Below are 20828 nucleotides of genomic sequence, written 5' to 3'. Positions count from 1 at the left end.
ATAAAGTCAGAATTTCATGATATAAAGTCAGAATTGTGAGTTATAAAGACAGAATTGTCTGATATAAAGTCAGAATTTCATGATATAAAGTCAGAATTTCATGATATAAAGTCAGAATTGTGAGTTATAAAGTCAGAATTTCATGATATAAAGTCAGAATTGTGAGTTATAAAGTCAGAATTGGCTGATATAAAGTCAGAATTGCAAGTTATAAAGTCAGAATTGTCTGATATAAAGTCAGAATTGTGAGTTATAAAGTCAGAATTGTCTGATATAAAGTCAGAATTGTGAGTTATAAAGTCAGAATTGTCTGATATAAAGTCAGAATTGTGAGTTATAAAGTCAGAATTGCGAGTTATAAAGTCAGAACTGTCTGATATAAAGTCAGAATTGCAAGTTATAAAGTCAGAATTGTCTGATATAAAGTCAGAATTTCATGATATAAAGTCAGAATTGTGAGTTATAAAGACAGAATTGTCTGATATAAAGTCAGAATTTCATGATATAAAGTCAGAATTTCATGATATAAAGTCAGAATTGTGAGTTATAAAGTCAGAATTGTCTGATATAAAGTCAGAATTGTGAGTTATAAAGTCAGAATTGCGAGTTATAAAGTCAGAATTGTCTGATATAAAGTCAGAATTGCAAGTTATAAAGTCAGAATTGTCTGATATAAAGTCAGAATTTCATGACATAAAGTCAGAATTGTGAGTTATAAAGACAGAATTGTCTGATATAAAGTCAGAATTGTCTGATATAAAGTCAGAATTTCATGATATAAAGTCAGAATTTCATGATATAAAGTCAGAATTGTGAGTTATAAAGTCAGAATTGCCTGATATAAATTCAGAATTGCGTGATATAAAGTCAGAATTTCATGATATAAAGTCAGAATTGTGAGTTATAAAGTCAGAATTGGCTGATATAAAGTCAGAATTGTGTTATAAAGTCAGAATTGTCTGATATAAAGTCAGAATTGTGAGTTATAAAGTCAGAATTGCAAGTTATAAAGTCAGAATTGTCTGATATAAAGTCAGAATTTCATGATATAAAGTCAGAATTGCGAGTTATAAAGTCAGAATTGTCTGATATAAAGTCAGAATTGTGAGTTATAAAGTCAGAATTGCGAGTTATAAAGTCAGAATTGTCTGATATAAAGTCAGAATTTCATGATATAAAGTCAGAATTGTGAGTTATAAAGACAGAATTGTCTGATATAAAGTCAGAATTTCATGATATAAAGTCAGAATTGTCTGATATAAAGTCAGAATTGCGAGTTATAAAGTCAGAATTGTCTGATATAAAGTCAGAATTGCGAGTTATAAAGTCAGAATTGTCTGATATAAAGTCAGAATTGTGAGTTATAAAGTCAGAATTGTCTGATATAAAGTCAGAATTTCATGATATAAAGTCAGAATTGTGAGTTATAAAGTCAGAATTGTCTGATATAAAGTCAGAATTTCATGATATAAAGTCAGAATTGCGAGTTATAAAGTCAGAATTGTCTGATATAAAGTCAGAATTGTGAGTTATAAAGTCAGAATTGTCTGATATAAAGTCAGAATTGCGAGTTATAAAGTCAGAATTGTCTGATATAAAGTCAGAATTGCTAGTTATAAAGTCAGAATTGTCTGATATAAAGTCAGAATTGCGAGTTATAAAGTCAGAATTGTATGATATAAAGTCAGAATTGCAAGTTATAAAGTCAGAATTTCATGATATAAAGTCAGAATTTCATGATATAAAGTCAGAATTGTGAGTTATAAAGTCAGAATTGTCTGATATAAAGTCAGAATTTCATGATATAAAGTCAGAATTGTGAGTTATAAAGTCAGAACTGGCTGATATAAAGTCAGAATTTCATGATATAAAGTCAGAATTGTGAGTTATAAAGTCAGAATTGGCTGATATAAAGTCGAAATTGTGTGATATAAAGTCAGAATTGCGAGTTATAAAGTCAGAATTTCATGATATAAAGTCAGAATTTCATGATATAAAGTCAGAATTGTGAGTTATAAAGTCAGAATTGTCTGATATAAAGTCAGAATTGTGAGTTATAAAGTCAGAATTGTCTGATATAAAGTCGAAATTGCATGATATAAAGTCAGAATTGCAAGTTATAAAGTCAGAATTGCGAGTTATAAAGTCAGAATTGTCTGATATAAAGTCAGAATTTCATGATATAAAGTCAGAATTGTGAGTTATAAAGTCAGAATTGTCTGATATAAAGTCAGAATTTCATGATATAAAGTCAGAATTGCGAGTTATAAAGTCAGAATTGTCTGATATAAAGTCAGAATTGCGAGTTATAAAGTCAGAATTGTCTGATATAAAGTCAGAATTTCATGATATAAAGTCAGAATTGTGAGTTATAAAGTCAGAATTGTCTGATATAAAGTCAGAATTTCATGATATAAAGTCAGAATTTCATGATATAAAGTCAGAATTGTCTGATATAAAGTCAGAATTGTCTGATATAAAGTCAGAATTGCGAGTTATAAAGTCAGAATTTCATGATATAAAATCAGAATTTCATGATATAAAGTCAGAATTGTGAGTTATAAAGTCAGAATTGTCTGATATAAAGTCAGAATTTCATGATATAAAGTCAGAATTGTGAGTTATAAAGTCAGAACTGGCTGATATAAAGTCAGAATTTCATGATATAAAGTCAGAATTGTGAGTTATAAAGTCAGAATTGCGAGTTATAAAGTCAGAATTGTCTGATATAAAGTCAGAATTTCATGATATAAAGTCAGAATTGTGAGTTATAAAGACAGAATTGTCTGATATAAAGTCAGAATTTCATGATATAAAGTCAGAATTGTCTGATATAAAGTCAGAATTGCGAGTTATAAAGTCAGAATTGTCTGATATAAAGTCAGAATTGCGAGTTATAAAGTCAGAATTGTCTGATATAAAGTCAGAATTGTGAGTTATAAAGTCAGAATTGTCTGATATAAAGTCAGAATTTCATGATATAAAGTCAGAATTGTGAGTTATAAAGTCAGAATTGTCTGATATAAAGTCAGAATTTCATGATATAAAGTCAGAATTGCGAGTTATAAAGTCAGAATTGTCTGATATAAAGTCAGAATTGCGAGTTATAAAGTCAGAATTGTCTGATATAAAGTCAGAATTTCATGATATAAAGTCAGAATTGTGAGTTATAAAGTCAGAATTGTCTGATATAAAGTCAGAATTTCATGATATAAAGTCAGAATTGCGAGTTATAAAGTCAGAATTGTCTGATATAAAGTCAGAATTTCATGATATAAAGTCAGAATTGCGAGTTATAAAGTCAGAATTTCATGATATAAAATCAGAATTTCATGATATAAAGTCAGAATTGTGAGTTATAAAGTCAGAATTGTCTGATATAAAGTCAGAATTGTGAGTTATAAAGTCAGAATTGTCTGATATAAAGTCAGAACTGCAAGTTATAAAGACTGAGGTTTTATCTTTCAGTTCTCAGGAAAAAAAAAATAAATAAAAAATCTGAATTGAGAGATAAAAAGTCGCAATTACCTTTTTTATTTTTTATTCAGTGGCGGAAACAAGCTTCCATAGTTTTCTATTTTAATGTTTTAAAATGTAATTTTTTCCTTTGATGGCAAAGCTGAATTTTCAGCATCATTACTCAGTTATGATCACTTATTATTGGTGCTCAATTATTACGTTCTTATTATTATCAATGTTGAAAAGAGTTTTTGTGAAAACTCTATTTTTATGAAACGTGATACATTTTTTTTCAGTAATCAATAATAGTTCAATAATTTAATAACTTCCTTAAAATATATTAAAATATATTCACATTATTACTGTTTTATTGTATTTTTCATCAAATAAATGCAGCCTTGGTGAGCATAAGAGACTTCTTTAAAAAACAAAAACAATCTTTATTATTCTAAACTTTGACCTGTAGTGTGTGTACATATATACCATTCAAAAGTTTGGGGTCAGTAAGATACATGATATATCTTACATACATATATATATATATATATATATATATATATATATATATATATATATATATATATATATATATAAGCTAATCCCAGGGTATACAATGGCCACATCTGCCTCTGTTTACTGGGATGAGGATATTGTTTCTAATGAGCATCATTCCCACAGTGGCATGTGTTAAAATGTGTATGTATCTGATGGCTGGAGGCTCTGAATTGATGGCCTGTTTCATTTCAGACGGGACACTCAGACCGCTCGAGAACACAAACAGGTGCACACACATACTCTGACAAACCCACTATCACACAGATTTAAATGCAATTGCTTTTCTCTTGCAAAATCAAGAGAAAATCATTGCCCAGCTGAAATGACCAACTCGGACCAGCATGAATTTTCATGGTCGTCAAGCAAGCACTTCAATCTGAGCTTCTGTTTACAATATTTGTTGTGCTCTTTTATGTACATTGATTAATGTTTACATGTGAATTAAATCTGTTTGTTATATAAAGCGATCACATCTCTTCAGAAGACTTGGATTAAAGCACTCGTTTCATATGGATTACTTTTATTCTCTTTATTATCTGTTTCAAAGGAGGGACAGAAATCTCTCAGGTTTCATTGAAAATATCTTAGTTTGTGTTTCGAAGATGAACAAGAATCTTATGGGTTTGGGATGACATGAGAGAGAGAGTAAATGATGACAGAATTTTAATTTTTGAGTACTATCCCTTTAAGTTGCACTTAATTTATGAATTTTATTTCATTACATACACAATTTAAAACCAAGTGCACCTGCAAACAAACAAGCTTTCTCAGTACCAACTTCACATCTCTGAGTTATTTTAATCAACTGGTCCCAAGGTGGTTTTTAGTGCTTGTGTCCTAGCAGAGTAACCACGTGTGTAGCTCATGACATAAACTATGAACATGATGGGAACACGATATGGAAGCTTGTTTACGCCATGAAATAAAAAATAAAAAAGGTAATTGCGACTTTTTATCTCACAATTCTGACTTTTTTTTCTCGTTATAAAGTCAGAAATGTGAGTTATAAAGTCAGAATTGCATGATATAAAGTCAGAATTGCGAGTTATATAAGTCAGATTTATGAGACAAACTTGCAATTGCGTGTTATAATGTGGAATGAGGGAAAAAATAAGTTTATATCACGCAATTCTGACTTTATAACTCGCAATTCTCACTTTATAACTCGCTTCAAAAGTCAGAATTGTGAGTTTGTATCTCGCAATTCTGAGAAAAAAAGTCAGAATTGTGAGATAAAAAGTTACAATTACCTTTTTTTTATTTAGAGGCGAAAACACTTTTTTTGTGAAATGTTTTGCATGAAAAGTGTGCTACTTTTCATTAAAATATTTGTCACTTGATATTTGTTATCTAAGCAATGGCTTGCGTTTTAAGTGTGGCTTAGGTGTCTAAATGCTTCTTGGGAGATTAATAAAGTATCCATTGACAATATTCACATCATGGCAATCCACCACGTAAGCTCTACAGGTGTTGCACTCTGTGTTACCCGTGTCTCTGCAGGCGTTGTGAGCCTCCTTCAGTTGTTCCCTGAGCTGAAGCAGCTGCGTTTTGAGTGAGGCACACTCCTTCTCTCTGCCTTTTCTCTTTCTTGGCTCTCTGCAGATCAGCTTCCAGCCCTCGAGCAGAGATAGCCTGCTTTTCTGCCTCTGCCGCCCTGCTTCGGATCTTCTCCCGTGCCTGCAGAAGATCAGCCTCGGACTGTCTCAGTAGGGTGTCTCTCTTCTGGATAGCCTGAGAGAGAGCGGCTGTGAGAATCTGCCACGGGCAAAGCGTTTCTGATCCGCACCTGTGAGTGTGTATGTGTACTTGTTTACCTGGTCACAACGCCTTTGAGCTGCCTGTAGTTCTCCTTCCAGATTGGCTACCTTCTGCTCCAGAGTATCAACTTGTGCTCGTCTCCGGGCCTCATCTGCTGCATCTGCCTGGAGCTTCCTCACCTGCTCCTGCAGTCGCTGCACCTCTGCAGCACACACAGCTGATTGGAATCAGTGGTAGAACGGAGTGAGAAAGTGAGTAGCGAGTTCACTCACCTGCCGGACTGCAATCTCGGTGACGCGCCAACTCCAGCTGGCAGACCCGCAGCTCCTGGGCGCTCTGACCGCAGCGCTCCAGTGACTGGAACAGCGCCTAAGGACAAACACACACACCTCCACTAGCACGCGAAGTCGTCACATAGCTGTCAAACTTCAGTGATTTTGCCTTGGGGGAGTCGTGTTGATGCCTGGGGCGCTGGAGGGGCCAACCTAAAGCGGATAAGAATCTCCCCTCTTCCCCCAAGCTGCCTCCATCCCTAAGGCTATCGCTACGCCCACTGCTTCCGCTCGCCTCTTCGACTCCATTCCACCCCCATCTGGCCTTCATTTAGTATCCTGACTGCGGCACGTACACATACGAGGTTGCGACATAAGGTTTGTCCCTGACAGGTGTCGCCTCCAATCCGGCAGCTTGCGCTTTTGACACGCTAACCATTCAATTAAGTCTCTGGGATGCTCTGTATGTGGGTGCCATCGCTTAATTACCCTGGCAACTGGGTTGTGTGCGCACGTCATCCTGACAGGTGAAGCGTCGTGTCACAACGGTGCAGGTAACATGTACCATGCTCTCGTCTGCTGAATGCAAACGGGACAGGTTTTAGCGAGTTCTGATTGCGAAACTAATAAAGTAGAGGCATAATCTGCAAACACGGGCAAGGTTGGGGGCCCTTCGTTTGGCACCATTAAAATAACGAGGTGTCACGAGGTGCTGGGACTCGCCACTCCAGCGCGAACATGTGTCAAGACAAATCTATATTTCATGGCCACTTACAGATGTATAAATAGCCAAACGAGGTGCTGGAATCATCTATAAAACGCTGCTAAAAGGTTGCCAGAAGATGGCGGGCACTGTCAGCGGGACCAGAGGGTAATCAATCTGAGAATGGGAAGCGGGTGGGCAGTGGCGCGAGGAGGGCACTAAATCACGTCGCCGTTTGCGTAGAGTGCGACGAACCGCTGACACTTCGGCTGACGTGCGAGCTCTCTGACAGCCTGATGGATCGCTCCACTACACTCCATTAAAGCTGGATGGCTGGCTGCCACGCTGACATAACAAACAATTAGTCACAAAGGTGCCCATGAACTCGCACGAAGCCTCTCTGGATCCAATCAAAGCCTCAGCTCATGACTGATAAATAGTCTCTGAGTTGCAGTGTCAATGTACACAGTAACGTATGACACGGGGAGCAGGTGGGTCCATTTAAAGCCCATTTTTGTAACAGGCAGAGATTACAGTGATGGATCCATGCAGATGTGAGTGTAGCATGTGGCGTTTTTCTCAACTACAAAGACAAACACTGATAGTGCTTCACTCACGTGCTCTAGCTCCTGGACGCGGGACAGCTGGGATTCGTAGTCTGAGTCGGTGTGAACGTGAGTGGCCCGGTAGATGGAAAAATCAGTCTGCGTCTTCACTAGCGTCTCTTCTTGCTCTTCAACCTAGAAGGTACACACACACACACAATCTGTCACACTCAGCTCTCACAAGTTCTTTAGATTTACGTTCCTGCTGTTACAGCAACAGGCAATTCACACATTCAAGTTTGAGTGGTGATAAACATGAGAATTGTCTTTTTGTAACTATGGGTAAAACATGGTGCTAGAAACACCATGGTAAAGGGTTTCATTCCTAGGGAACATATATACTAAAAAGAATATATCTTGAATAACCCGAAAGGCCATTTGTGCCTTTTAGTTAAATAGGATCTATAATATAAGTCTCTGGTGTCCCCAGAATGTGTCTGTGAAGTTTCAGCTCAAAATACCCCACAGATCATTTATTATAGCTTGTCAAATTTGCCCCTATTTGGGTGTGAGCAAAAACACACCATTTTTGTGTGTGTCTCTTTAAATGCAAATGAGCTGCTGCTCCCGGCACGCTTTTCAGAAGAGGGCGGAGCTTTAACAGCTCGCACTTCGGTTGCTCAACAACAACAAAGCTGGAGAATCTCACGCAGCCAAAATGAGGATTGTCAGTAACGATGTTCAGCCTTACATTGTTCAAACCGGAGTCGACACTGATGGAGAGACTCAGGAAGAAGTTACAACTTTTAGAATGAAACTGGACGTTTCTGAATGGTTAGTGGATAAATTTATGTAGTTGCTGTGGAGTTGATTCAATTCATCGACTAGCATGTGACGTCATGTTAATCTTTTGTGCAAATCCAGCGTTGAATTGACCCTCGTTTGTGAAGCAGTCGGCGTAAAATGACGGCATGACAACAACACAATACTACAACAACTCTTCTTCTTCTCTAAAACAGCCCAACATGGCCTCACACCCTTTGTTGTGTGTTCTCGGGGGCGGGGTTTATGTAAATCTTTGTGTTAGTAATGTCATCAACCCAGGAAGAAGCTCGTTGTAGTTCCTACCAGCCGTTTGTTGTAGCCCGTAAAAAGCGATTTCTGTAAAAGAAAATATCTCCCTTTGCATTGAACTTTGAGCGTTGTAACTTTGCAGATGTTGTTTATGCTCAAACATCAACATTACACACTAACTAAAGTTAAAAAGGTCAAATAATAACCAAGGACCCCTTTAAGACTACTGAATATTAATTAGGTGACAAATGATCTGTCGTCTAATTAATATTCATGAGCCATGCTCACGCAGTTTATTGTGTGTTATAAAATAGGGAAATAAGCAGTAATCTGGACCGAAAGACTGGGTAGTCATTATTCTGAACTGTAAAACAGCATGTAAAACCGTAAGCAGCTCAGTCTTGATCTAGTCTTGATTTTCTTCAGTCAGAGTATGGTCTGATAACAGGACCTAATGCCTGTTAAGTTCTTCCTTCTGAGAAAGATAAATGAGTCCATCACAGTGCTGTCAGAACTGAAGACTGAATATAAAACAGTTCCAAATGGGCTCAGGCTTAACAAAGATAATATTTCATTATGTCACACTGCCTGTTGCTGTTGGTCTGAGAAAGACAAAATCAAGAAAGGTTATATTGAACATATCAATTCAAAGTGCCTTAACACATGAACAATACAAACAAGAAATAAATAGGCATAAAATATAGACAAAATTAAAAAAATTAAATCTTAAGTTAATTCGAAGAAACAAAAACAAACAAAAGGAAATAAAATAAATAAAAGGACTTAAAATACAAATAATGACGTGAAGTAAAACAAAACCAAGAGTAAATGCTTCAAGCGCTAGTTCATCTAAAAAAAAAAAAAAAAAAAAAAAAAAAAACTGTAATTTGCTCATGTCGTTCCAAAATTTTTTCTTGTTTGTTCATATAATGGAAGTGGTCACAAAAATGGTTTGATTACCAACATTCTACAAAATATATTCTTTTGTGTTCTGCAAAAGAAAGAAGTAACATGAGAAAAGGAGTGATGTCCAGTTTACGAATCAAATGTTCATTTGAGTTCACTAAATTGGCTGATTTAGTACACAAAACCCATCTGAATGATTCACTGACTAATTCCATTCTTCAGCTGACTAAATGAGCAGTCACTGGAGTGGAAGATTATCAGTGAATAATGACTTAAATCTCACACAAATCTATTATATTAATTCAGACGTCATACAGGCTACTTTTAGAACACTTTTATGATGCTTTTTCTCATTTATGATGCAACGTTCTTAAAACTTATAAGCTTCAGTCCCTATTTTATAATTCTATGTAAAGAGCAGCATTGTGTTCTGCAGAAAATACAAAGTAATACCGGTTTGATTTTCATGTTTGGGTGATCTAACGCTTATGATATTAGTATTATAGTACTTTATACAATACATTGCTTTTAACTAAGCAGCTAACTAAGTGTTTCGCATCTGACTTCAATGGTCTGAACAGAAGAAACGAACCAGAGAAATTTTCCAGATCAAAGAAGTCGGAACAGCAGAGCCACACCTACCTATTACATAATCACCATGGACCAATGGTATTTCAAAGGTGTTTAGCAACCAGAGAGAACTTTTCTGGAAACTTCGCACTGGTAAGCTTTTTCGCACTCCTGAAGCGAACTTAGGCCCTGTTTACACCTGGTATTAAGATGCGTTTTGGTCGATCGGATCACAAGTAGACATACAATAGTAGATACATGCCGTTTACACCTGGTGTCTTAATTCATCTCTTTTCTCAACTTTCAACCACATCTGTCCTGATTTCTTCGAGGGGAAAGTCTATGGGCAGGCAAATGTATGGACTTTTTCAGATCTTTTGATCTAATGGAGGAAATAACGAAGATGACGGAAAAACACACGGAGAGCAGCAGGTTTCATTTCTGCTCTGAAAGCCTCAAGATCACGCCGAACAAGGTCTGGTACATTTTTTGTCTTTAAACCAAACTCGACAGCCAACGAAGTTTAAATCTCGTCTGGCTAGTGCGCTTCCCATAATGTTTACACGTTAGGTGAGTAGGCGGAGAGTAGGCGGTCTTTTGTGGAGGTTCGAACACATTTGACCACATGAGTGTTTCCACTACGAAAGCAATGCGGTCGAATGCGTTTTCGACTTCCTCTGGAAGTTTAGACCCCATTTAGCGTCGTCCACTTGTGATCCAATCGACCAAAAGCATCTTAATACCAGGTGTAAACAGGGCCTTTGTTTTGGCCTAATTTTGCTTGGAATGACATCCCACCAATTTATTCTTTTTATTCTTATTGTTTGTGGCCTTAAGAGTATATTACTGCCAACAGCTCCCACTGAGCATGAAAAAAGTGAGGTGATTAACTGATGTGATGTTTTACATCACAACCAAGGATAAAGAAAACTTTCCTTCTCACTCTGTTGAAGGTTATGTGCTGTAATGCCGGGGCACAGACAGCACAGCAGGTTCTGAGTGAGCGGAAGCAATTAAATGAAGCTTACACATACGGGAAGGAGACATGGGCAAACGGCTGAAGGACGTGTGCGTTCTGAGGTCCTGACTGAGAATGGATCAATATAGCGTGCATGAGTGTGATGTTTAGGGATTGCTAATGGGACACTGGGCATCATATACATCTGAGAGGAGAAGCCGGAGGTGCTAGAGGAGAAAAAGGCACAGGAAGGAGCAGGAAGGTATGGCAGGAAGGTCCTCACACCTAGCGTGCACCGTATCCGACAAAGGTGAGTGCACCGCTGGGCTGTAGACAAGGCCTGTCCCTCTACCGCTGAGAGCAATGCCCATTATTTCAACCAGACACCACAGACCCAGCAGGCTTTTCCACTTTACGCCACCCAGCCGGCCCTCCCGGTGAATGTACACGCAAATCAAAACAACTTCAGGTCCATTTAAACACCAGTCGCGCTGTCTGAAAGCGCCACACATGCAATCTTTACCCAACAACTACAAATCAATAACAACTTCAACTCCCAGAATTCCTCAAGAGAGCCTATCACAGCTCTCTCGCTGACACTGTGGGAAATGAAACACCTGAAAATGCTCTCTCCACACATAGCGTGAAGCGTGAGGGTTCTGACCTGGATCGATACAATCCAGTCAGAACACTCAAATGTATCTGAAGCTCAGATTGGCTTTTGCACCAGTAGAGTGGCGTAGATACGCTTCCCCATTGTGTTCACACCTCAAGCTGCACTAACAAGCCACTTTCCACCTGTACATGTGGTGACTAGGTTTCATTTGGCTTGATATGCAATCTAAACCCAACAGAATTCAACTCTAGGGAGGAGATGAGTGTTTAGTCTGTTGCATTATGGGGCATTCATAGTGCAAATCTGCAGCATCTCTCTGGGACACACAATACTCAATTTAATAGCTCTCAGGTGTAAAAATACAGTGATAAAGCCAAAGTAGGACACATTTCTTGGATCAACATTCCTAGAGCAACATTCCTAGGTCAATGAAATGATGCTAATAGTTTTGTGTGGATCTAATAATTCTTTCAAAAATACATTAAAAATGTTATTCATTCATACATACAATGTCTTAAATACAACACTTCTTGGAGCAGTCGTCACAGTTATGTCACTTGTAGCTGCGCACACATAGTGGTGGCAGAAAAATAGCAGTAACAAGTGGAGAAAAAAGGGTAAAATCCACAGAATAAGAGAAAAATGTTTTGCTCATCACTCTATAACATTAAGGTTGAACCACTGAACTCTGAACATGAACTGTTTTAAATATGTTTTGAGTACCTTTCTGGATCTTGAGAGGTTCAGTGGCTTTGCTCTCAATGGAGGCAAATCAGATTTCATCAAAAATATCTTAATTTGTGTTCCGAAGATGAAAAAAGGTTTTACGGGTGTAGAACGACATGAGAGTGAGTAATAAATTACATTATTTTTATATGAAGATCTTTTTGATGAAATTTGACAGCTTTCTGTCCCTCTACGCAACTGACACTTTGACGCTTCAAAAAGTTCACGAAGAGATCGTAAAACTAATCCATATGAATTGAGCGGTTTAGTCAAATTTTCTGAAGAGACATGATCACTTTATATGATTAAATTTAGGCTTTTATTCACATATAAACATTCATCAACGCACTCATCAGTTGTGGTAAACTGAAGCTCAAACATGTTCGCTTGACGTGTAAGAACCAATGAGGTTCGTTCTCGTGTTACACAACACGTTTGAGCTTCGGCAGGAGGTTCTCATGTGTCGAGCAGGTTCGGTTGAGCTTCTGCTTATGATCGCTGATCAATGTTTTTATGTGAATAAATGCCTAAATTAAATCTGTTCATCATAAAAAGCGATTGAGTCTCCTGAAAAATTGGATTAAAACGCTCTATTCATAATGAATTAGTTTTACAATCTCTTTATGAACTTTTATAAAAATCTCTCAGATTTAATTAAAAATATCTTCATTTGTGTTCCGGAGATGAATCAAAGTCTTACGGGTTTGGAACGACATGAGGGTGAGTAATTAATGACAGAATTTTCATTTTTGGGTGAACTAACCCTTTAATGTTTAGAGATAGGGTTAGGACTACATTTGTTTGACAGGAATGACCAAGATGTTTGATCTTACTTGGAAAAATCATGGTCACTGCGAAGAGACAAACTTCTTAGCTATGGGCTAGTTAATGGTGTTTCCGGTTGGGCTACCTGGTGACGAAGGCTTTCAGCGGTGTCTCTGAGTGTGTTGATGAGCAGCTCATACTCTTGTGCGTGATTACGGCTGTGCTCCAGCTCTTCCAGTGTGTCTCGGAGCTGCTGGCTCAGTGCGGCAAGGGCATCGTCTCCACTCTCCAGCTGGGTGCATTGTAGCTGCAGATCCCCCTGCAGAGCTACAACCTGAGCTCTCAGACGGAGGACCTGCTCTTCCCTCTGTGCCACCTGAGGAGACAAAATCAGTCACGTATCAGTATCACCACTAATGTCTGCTCTCAGTAATTTCATATACAGCCTCTAGTTTCAGTGTAGCTCAAAATGTTGCACAAATTATTAGGGATACATTTTTATAAATCAAGTGTGTGACTTTTTGTCTTTGGTGACACCAATATGATACCTGTATGTATTTATAAATAATGCTGATATTTTCAAGTACAGTAGGAGTCTTTGTGCGGTTATGTACTACAATTTAAAAGTTTGGGGTCGGTAAGAATTTAAAATGTTTTTAAATGTTTTTGCTCACCAAAACTGCATTTATTTGATCAAAGATACAGTAGAAATAGAAATAATATGCACTATTATTTATATTTATATTTCAAATAACTGTTATTGAGATTATTATTCAGACATTTTTGATATATTTTTACTAGTGGGTGCAGGACACTATAGCTCATTTACGTAAGTGAGGATAGCAAAATAAAGTAAACTATGACATATTATACCCCAAAATTCTTCATACAGTGGACTACCAGTAAAATTGATCAAATTTGGAACCGAAAATTATTCAGACACTTTGACCTGACCATGTTGCTTAAGTATTATCTGAAATAATTAAGATGATTTTTTTTTCTGATAGTTTAACTCTGAGATCTTGTCATATTTTATTACATTTTTTTTTAAACTATAGTGAATAAATTATATTAATGAAATAAATATTCAAGGTGTCTGAAAAAAACACACACACACACACACACACACACACACACACACACACACACACACACTGATCAGGCATAACATTATGACCACCTTCCTAATATTGTGTTGGTCCCCCTTTTACTGCCCAAACTGCCCTGACCCATCAAGGTATGGGCTCCACTAGACCCCTGAAGGTGTGCTGTGGTATCTGACACCAAGATGTTAGCAGCAGATGCTTTAAGTCCTGTAAGTTGTGAGGTGGCTCCTACATGGATCGGACTTGTTTGTTCAGCACATCCCACAGATGCTCGATTGGATTGAGATCTGGGGAACTTGGAGGCCAAGAAAACACCTCAAACTCGTTGTTGTGCTCCTCAAACCATTCCTGAACCATTTTTGCTTTCGGTCAGGAGCATTATCCTGCTGAAAGAGGCCACAGCCACCAGGGAATACCGTTTCCATGAAAGGGTGTACATGGTCTGCAACAATGCTTAGGTAGGTGGTACGTGTCAAAGTAACATCCACATGGATGGCAGGACCCAAGGTTTCCCAGCAGAACATTGCCCAAAGCATCACACTGCCTCCACCGGCTTGCCTTCTTCCCATAGTGCATCCTGGTGCCATGTGTTCCCCAGGTAAGCAACGCACACACACCCAGCCATCCACGTGATGTAAAAGAAAACGTGATTCATCAAACCAGGCTGCAGTTTTGGAGATGCTCTGACCCAGTTGTCTAGCCATCACAATTTGGCCCTTGTCAAACTCGCTCAAATCCTTATGGCTGCCCATTTTTCCTGCTTCACTTGCTGCCTAATATATCCCACCCACTAACAGGTGCCATGATGAAGAGATAATCAGTGTTATTCACTTCACCTGTCAGTGGTCATAATGTAATGCCTGATCAGTGTATATATATATATATATATATATATATATATATATATATATATATATATATATATATATATATATATATATATACACACACACTACCGTTGAAAAGTTTGGGATCTGTAAGATTTTTCATGTTTTTAAAAGAAGTTTCGTCCATGGAGGCTCCACCTCGCAACTTACAGGACTTAAAGGATCTGCTGCTAACATACCACCGTGTCAGATACCACAGCACACCTTCAGAGGTCTAGAGGAGTCCATGCCTCGATGGGTCAGGGCTGTTCTGGCAGCAAAAGGGTGACCAACACAATATTAGGAAGGTGGTCATAATGTTATGCCTGATCGGTGTATATATCTGTAATGACTGAGGCAAATCAGACACAATTATTGGTTAGTTAACCAATAGTTTTAAGCTCACTCTGGAGTCTGTCCCCATCCCCCGGGAAGTTTTCAGTTACAAGTTTATTGCGCTGAGGAATGTGGTTGCCGCATGGAGAACAGAGTAGAGACACAGAAAATCTGCATCTTCCCTGCATTTTCCACAGAGAACACAGACTCTATGGCATTAATGTATAGACAGACTGTGCTATAAATGATTCCTTCTCAGGAAATGGTATCCATTATTACTGATGTTGTATTGTACTCATTGTATTTACATGTTTGATGATTGTTAAATGTTATGACCTGCACGGTAACTTCAATCATGCCATGTTTAGTGTCTATACGTTCGTAGCGGGAAGATTTAAATGTTTGTGTATGCGGTACATCCATACCTGTGCAACACATCAGTATTAAAAGAATATTTAATAGTTCTGATTCAAGAACTCAGCTTGTTAATCTTTCGGGGTTGTAAAAGCCCTGACAGGAGGGGTGTTGCCACCCGGAATTACAACATCTTCATTGGTCCGGTCAACAACTGAGAGGTGTGACTTTGACCAGAGGTTAAAAACCAGCGAACAGTGCCACTCCCTCTCTTCTTCTTCCTTGCTTCTGGACCGAACAAATCTCCTTGCGGCCGGCCTCTCTAGGCCCGGCCGCAAGGCTGGTAGGCCCCTGGCCTACAACACCCAGCCATGTGCTCATCACCCAACAGACTGGCAACAACTTCAGATGATAACTTCAAGAGTTATCCTCAACCTGCAGATCCGACGCTCTTCAGCCTAAAGGCATCTTGCAAGTATCGTACATTTTAATGCTAAACAGCGATTTAGTATTGATTTGTAAAGACTTTACCTTTGCTATTGCTAAAAGAAACTGATGAGTCCTTTCCAGATTGCCTTTGACATTTCATGTAGCTCTAGTAACAGCAACTCTTCCGGTTCAACACTATCATTACTCATTCTGACTTGCGTGTGTGTGTGTGTGTGTGTGTGTGTGTGTGTGTGTGTGACCCTTTATGTATGTTATGTTATGTGTTTGTTAGTTTAGTTATGTGTTTGTGAGTTAGTTAATAAAGATTGTGCACAATACACGTTTGGTTCTGACTCCGTCTGCTAATGAATTGCCTCTTAAGTGATAGATCCGGACTACGTGAGTAGTACAGTACAATAAGAAATATTATTTTTCCATAACTTGGAAATTGACATTTCTTAGAATTAATAAACAATCAACACTGAGCGTTCACTGGACGAACAGGTTAACTGATTGTAATGTTAATTTTAATGTAGCTACGTCCAGTTAATCTGATTAACGGATTTGCATATTCATAATTAATCATAATTAATAATCATAATGAGTTATGAATAATTATTAATATTTCCCCTTTGAGTTAATTTTCGCTACATATCGAACTGACCTCAAACTTTTGAACAGAAGTGTACGTTGGATAGTAGTTACTCAGATTTAAGCATTTTAACAAGTAGAACTAAATAATTACTTTCATGTTATGGCTGATTATTAAAAAGACAGACAATGTTTTATTGTACAGTACAAAATAAACCTTCAAGAAAAAAAGGATATTCTTTTCATCTGGAAAGAATCTGAATCAATATTATGAATCAATATCAATATACTGTGGATCATTAGTTGTAATGCAGACTTAATTGTAAAGGAAACTAAGACTACTAACCTGATGGTGGGCCTCTTTCAGGTCCTGCTCTCGACTATGCAGAGCATTCTCAAGTTGGGCGATCTTGCCGAGGCAGGCCTGGTACTTGTGTTTGCAGAGCTCGAGGGATTCACTAAGAGGTTGTAGTCGGGCCTCTGCATCTGTGGCCAGTTTCTCAGCCTCCAGCAGACCTGCCTTCAGCTGAATCAACTCTGCATCCTGACTGTGGAGAGCTGCTTCCCTGCAGGAGGCCTGACACACAGAAACACTTATTTTTAGAAAGAAAAGTTATGATATAGTGAAACTGAAGTCTGCTGTGCTGTCTCACCTCATCCTCTGTGTCTCTCTGCTGTCTGTGGGCCAGCTCTCGGTGCAGACTCTCCAGGTTATCTCTGTGCAGCTGCAGGCGACTTTGTGTGCTTTGTAGCTCTCTCTTAAGGTCCTGCACCTCCTTCACCTGTCTCTCTTTCTGTTCCTGGGCCTCCTGCTTCCACCGCCGCATCTCCTCACGCAGATCACACAGCTCTTCATTCTGGCCTTCACACTGACACAGAACCAACAACAAAATCCAACTGAGTGAGCTGCCTACCTAGATAGAATTTTTTGAAACTATAAGTGTGTTCAAATCAATCAAACAGCCAGTCATTATAGCTAACTAAAACTGAAATTCATACAAATTGTATAGACAAAAAAACAAATAAAATGGCAAAAACACAACAAAATACTAAAGCTTTAACTAAAATGAAAATGAAAACGTAAAAAATATTTAAAATATTAATAAAAAATATAATAGTATCTCAATGATATGGAAATAGTTAATGCCAGTATTAAAGCTCTGTATGATTATGTATAAACAACTGAACACTAATAACAAATAAAACACAAAAAAACTAAAATAATCTAAATTTTGTAATCAGAACATTATAATGTACAGTATAAAAAATGGACATTCATTTTGTGAGAGACAAGGCTGCACAAGTGATACATCTTTTTTTATGTTTACATGTTAAATGTGTGGGACGAAATAATATGTGATGTTTATCTAAAGTCATTTTTGCTAATTCGTACGGCTTAATTGAATCATCAAAGGTCAGCAACAAAGACATTGGCTAATAAAGTGAGATTAAATACATAAAGTATACTTGTATTATTTAACATTTTTAATTATTGCAGATTTGCGTAATTTTCTGAGTTTGCACTTCACAGATTTTATTCATTTTGAGGAATACTGAATCTGTTTTTCTGCAAGTGAGATGAGTAAATGCATGTTCACATTTAGTCTAGAACTACAATAAGCATCATGTTTAGACAGCTCACACAACGCCTCTGCACAGGACTGTTGTATAAAAGCAACATCACACTCGCAACAATTACCTGTTCTTTTATTTAGTACAACTCTTGAGTGTGATATTCCTTAATTAGTATTAGTACACCTCAAATGCAGCTCATTGAACATAATTTAGAGTCAGAAGCATCCTGTTATAACTCTGTATTTACAGACTCACTTCTACAGTCACACGCTGGCATATATATAATGAATGCTAGAGATTCTCAGACAGAAATCACCGAAGCCTGTTTGCTCCCTGAAGCGTGTCTGTGGTGGCTCACTGATAGCAGCTCTACATTAGATTATTAGACTCCAGAGAGAGCCAATCCCAGATTGGATAATATTATTTTTTCCCCTGGCTGATGATGCATTACAAAAATAAGGAGCACTGTAACAGATGTCTCGCAGGGTGAAAATAATAAATCACACAGACTACCGTGCGCACACACATGCGGTATATTAGTTTTGTGAGTTAACTTGCGTGATTTATTAGGTTGGTGAAGGCCCTGGATGGAGTCTCCTCAGTGCACTGAACTTCCCTTTGCAAGCATCATTAAGAATACAGCACTAATTGTGTTGTTTTAAACGAGTGGGACCTGATAATGAGTCCATTAGTGATTCACCTACGCTTCTGTTTCCTTGGAGTCGAGCCGGGAGGAGGCGCACGGACATGCACGTGGGAAAACTGCTGACAGATGAATGGGATAAATGAAGCAAGAAAGCAGAGGAAAGGAGAGAATATGAATGTTTCTTAAGTTGATGAAAGCTAGAAAAAGGTGGCAAAGTTGAGAAAAGGCTCGACAACCACAAGAAAAATGTGGACAGTTGAACCTTTGAGGATGCCTGATTGGCCAACTAAATTGACTGCAGATGTGGCACAGAAAAGGTGCATTCACACAGACTTTTTAAATGAGGCACAGATATGACGTATAAATGCATATAAACAGGAAAAAGTACAGTTTCTCAATTATTATGGGTTCAAGCGTGTAGCGCTGAAACCCTATTGTAATTGTTCAAATTTCCAAGGATCAGAATTCTCCACCAAAAGTGATCAGGCAGACCAAACTGTAAGTCGTAGAGACTTGAAACTTTGAGGGCTGGTAGTACCAAAGACTATAGAATAACACAAGACATGTCACTCGTATTGTTTTGAATGGGAGAAAGTGTAACGCGCAATATGGCGGAATAAGTCCCGCCTTCTAAATAAGAGCCAATCGCCGACTGGTAAAGTCATCGCGTCACTGCAGCGGCCGTTAGAAGCTCCGGTTCCTATAGAAACAGTCAGACGCGCGCCTCCGAAATGAGGCACAAGAGACGTGCATTTAGGTCTGCGCGTGCGCATTATCTTGATCCAGCATAAAAATACATTTTTTTTTGTCATGATTTGAGCGTTTGGAAAAAAAATTATGAGACAGTTGTTGTCAGATTTCATTGGTGATTTCAAATATGAAATTTAATCGAAAGCTTGGCAAACAGCTTAGGAGCTGCATGATGCCCAGGATGCCCGAGAGGTGTTTCAAAGATGGCCGCCGAGTGAAATGACTTGTCTTAAAGGGACTTTGGTAGTACCAAAGACTATAGAATAACACAAGACGTGTCACTCGTATTGTTTTGAAAGGGAGAAAGTGTAACGCGCAATATGGCGGAATAAGTCCCGCCTTCTAAATAAGAGCCAATCGCCGACTGGTAAAGTCATCGCGTCACTGCAGCGGCCGTTAGAAGCTCCGGTTCCTATAGAAACAGTCAGACGCGCGCCTCCGAAATGAGGCACAAGAGATGCGCATTTAGGTCTGCGCATGCGCATTATCTTGATCCAGCATAAAAATACAGGTTTTTTTGTCATAATTTGAGCGTTTGGAAAAAAAATTATGAGACAGTTGTTGTCAGATTTCATATGAAATTTAATCGAAAGCTTGGCAAACAGCTTTGGATGATGCCCAGGATGCCCGAGAGGCGTTTCAAAGATGGCCGCCGAGTAAAATGACTTGTCTTAAAGGGACTTTGGTAGTACCAAAGACTATAGAATAACACAAGACGTGTCACTCGTATTGTTTTGAAAGGGAGAAAGTGTAACGCGCAATATGGCGGAATAAGTCCCGCCTTCTAAATAAGAGCCAATCGCCGACTGGTAAAGTCATCGCGTCACTGCAGCGGCCGTTAGAATCACCGGTTTCTATAGAAACAGTCAGACGCATTTAGGTCTGCGCATGCGCATTAGCTTGATCCAGCCTGAAAAATACAGGGTTTTTTTGTCATGATTTGAGCGTTTAGAAACTAAATTTATGAGCCGGTTGTTGTTAGATTTCATTGGTGATTTCAAATATGAAATTTAATTGTAAGGTTGGCGAACAGTTTTGGAGAATTTGATGTTTTCCCATTCAAAGAGATTGCATGATGCCCAGGATGCCCGAGAGGTGTTTCAAAGATGGCCGCCGAGTGAAATGACTTGCCTTAAAGGGACTTTGGTAGTACTCACACCGTCTACAACGTCACCAAGGCTCGCCCTGATTGGCCTAACGGTGGCGTTACAGCAGTCAAAAGTACAAAATCACTCATAACTCCTAAACCGTTAGGCGTAGGCTCAAAT

At 38.3% G+C, this 20828-nt stretch overlaps 1 protein-coding gene across 1 annotated transcript in view; it reads right to left on the bottom strand.

Moving 5' to 3' along the window:
- LOC125264079 (polyamine-modulated factor 1-binding protein 1-like) overlaps window positions 1–20828 on the bottom strand; it is a 72951-nt gene that overhangs the window by 37861 nt on the left and 14262 nt on the right. The window contains exons 6-12 of the mRNA XM_048183324.1: window positions 17243–17458; window positions 16936–17166; window positions 13053–13283; window positions 7365–7487; window positions 6045–6141; window positions 5829–5974; window positions 5526–5745 (exon numbers count right to left, since the gene is read on the bottom strand). Coding sequence (XP_048039281.1) covers window positions 5526–5745; window positions 5829–5974; window positions 6045–6141; window positions 7365–7487; window positions 13053–13283; window positions 16936–17166; window positions 17243–17458 — 1264 coding nt within the window. The remainder of the gene's footprint in view (window positions 1–5525; window positions 5746–5828; window positions 5975–6044; window positions 6142–7364; window positions 7488–13052; window positions 13284–16935; window positions 17167–17242; window positions 17459–20828) is intronic.

Source organism: Megalobrama amblycephala, linkage group LG3 (assembly GCF_018812025.1).
Source record: "Megalobrama amblycephala isolate DHTTF-2021 linkage group LG3, ASM1881202v1, whole genome shotgun sequence".
Lineage (NCBI taxonomy): Eukaryota > Metazoa > Chordata > Actinopteri > Cypriniformes > Xenocyprididae > Megalobrama > Megalobrama amblycephala.
This window is presented reverse-complemented; position numbering and strand designations above follow the sequence as displayed.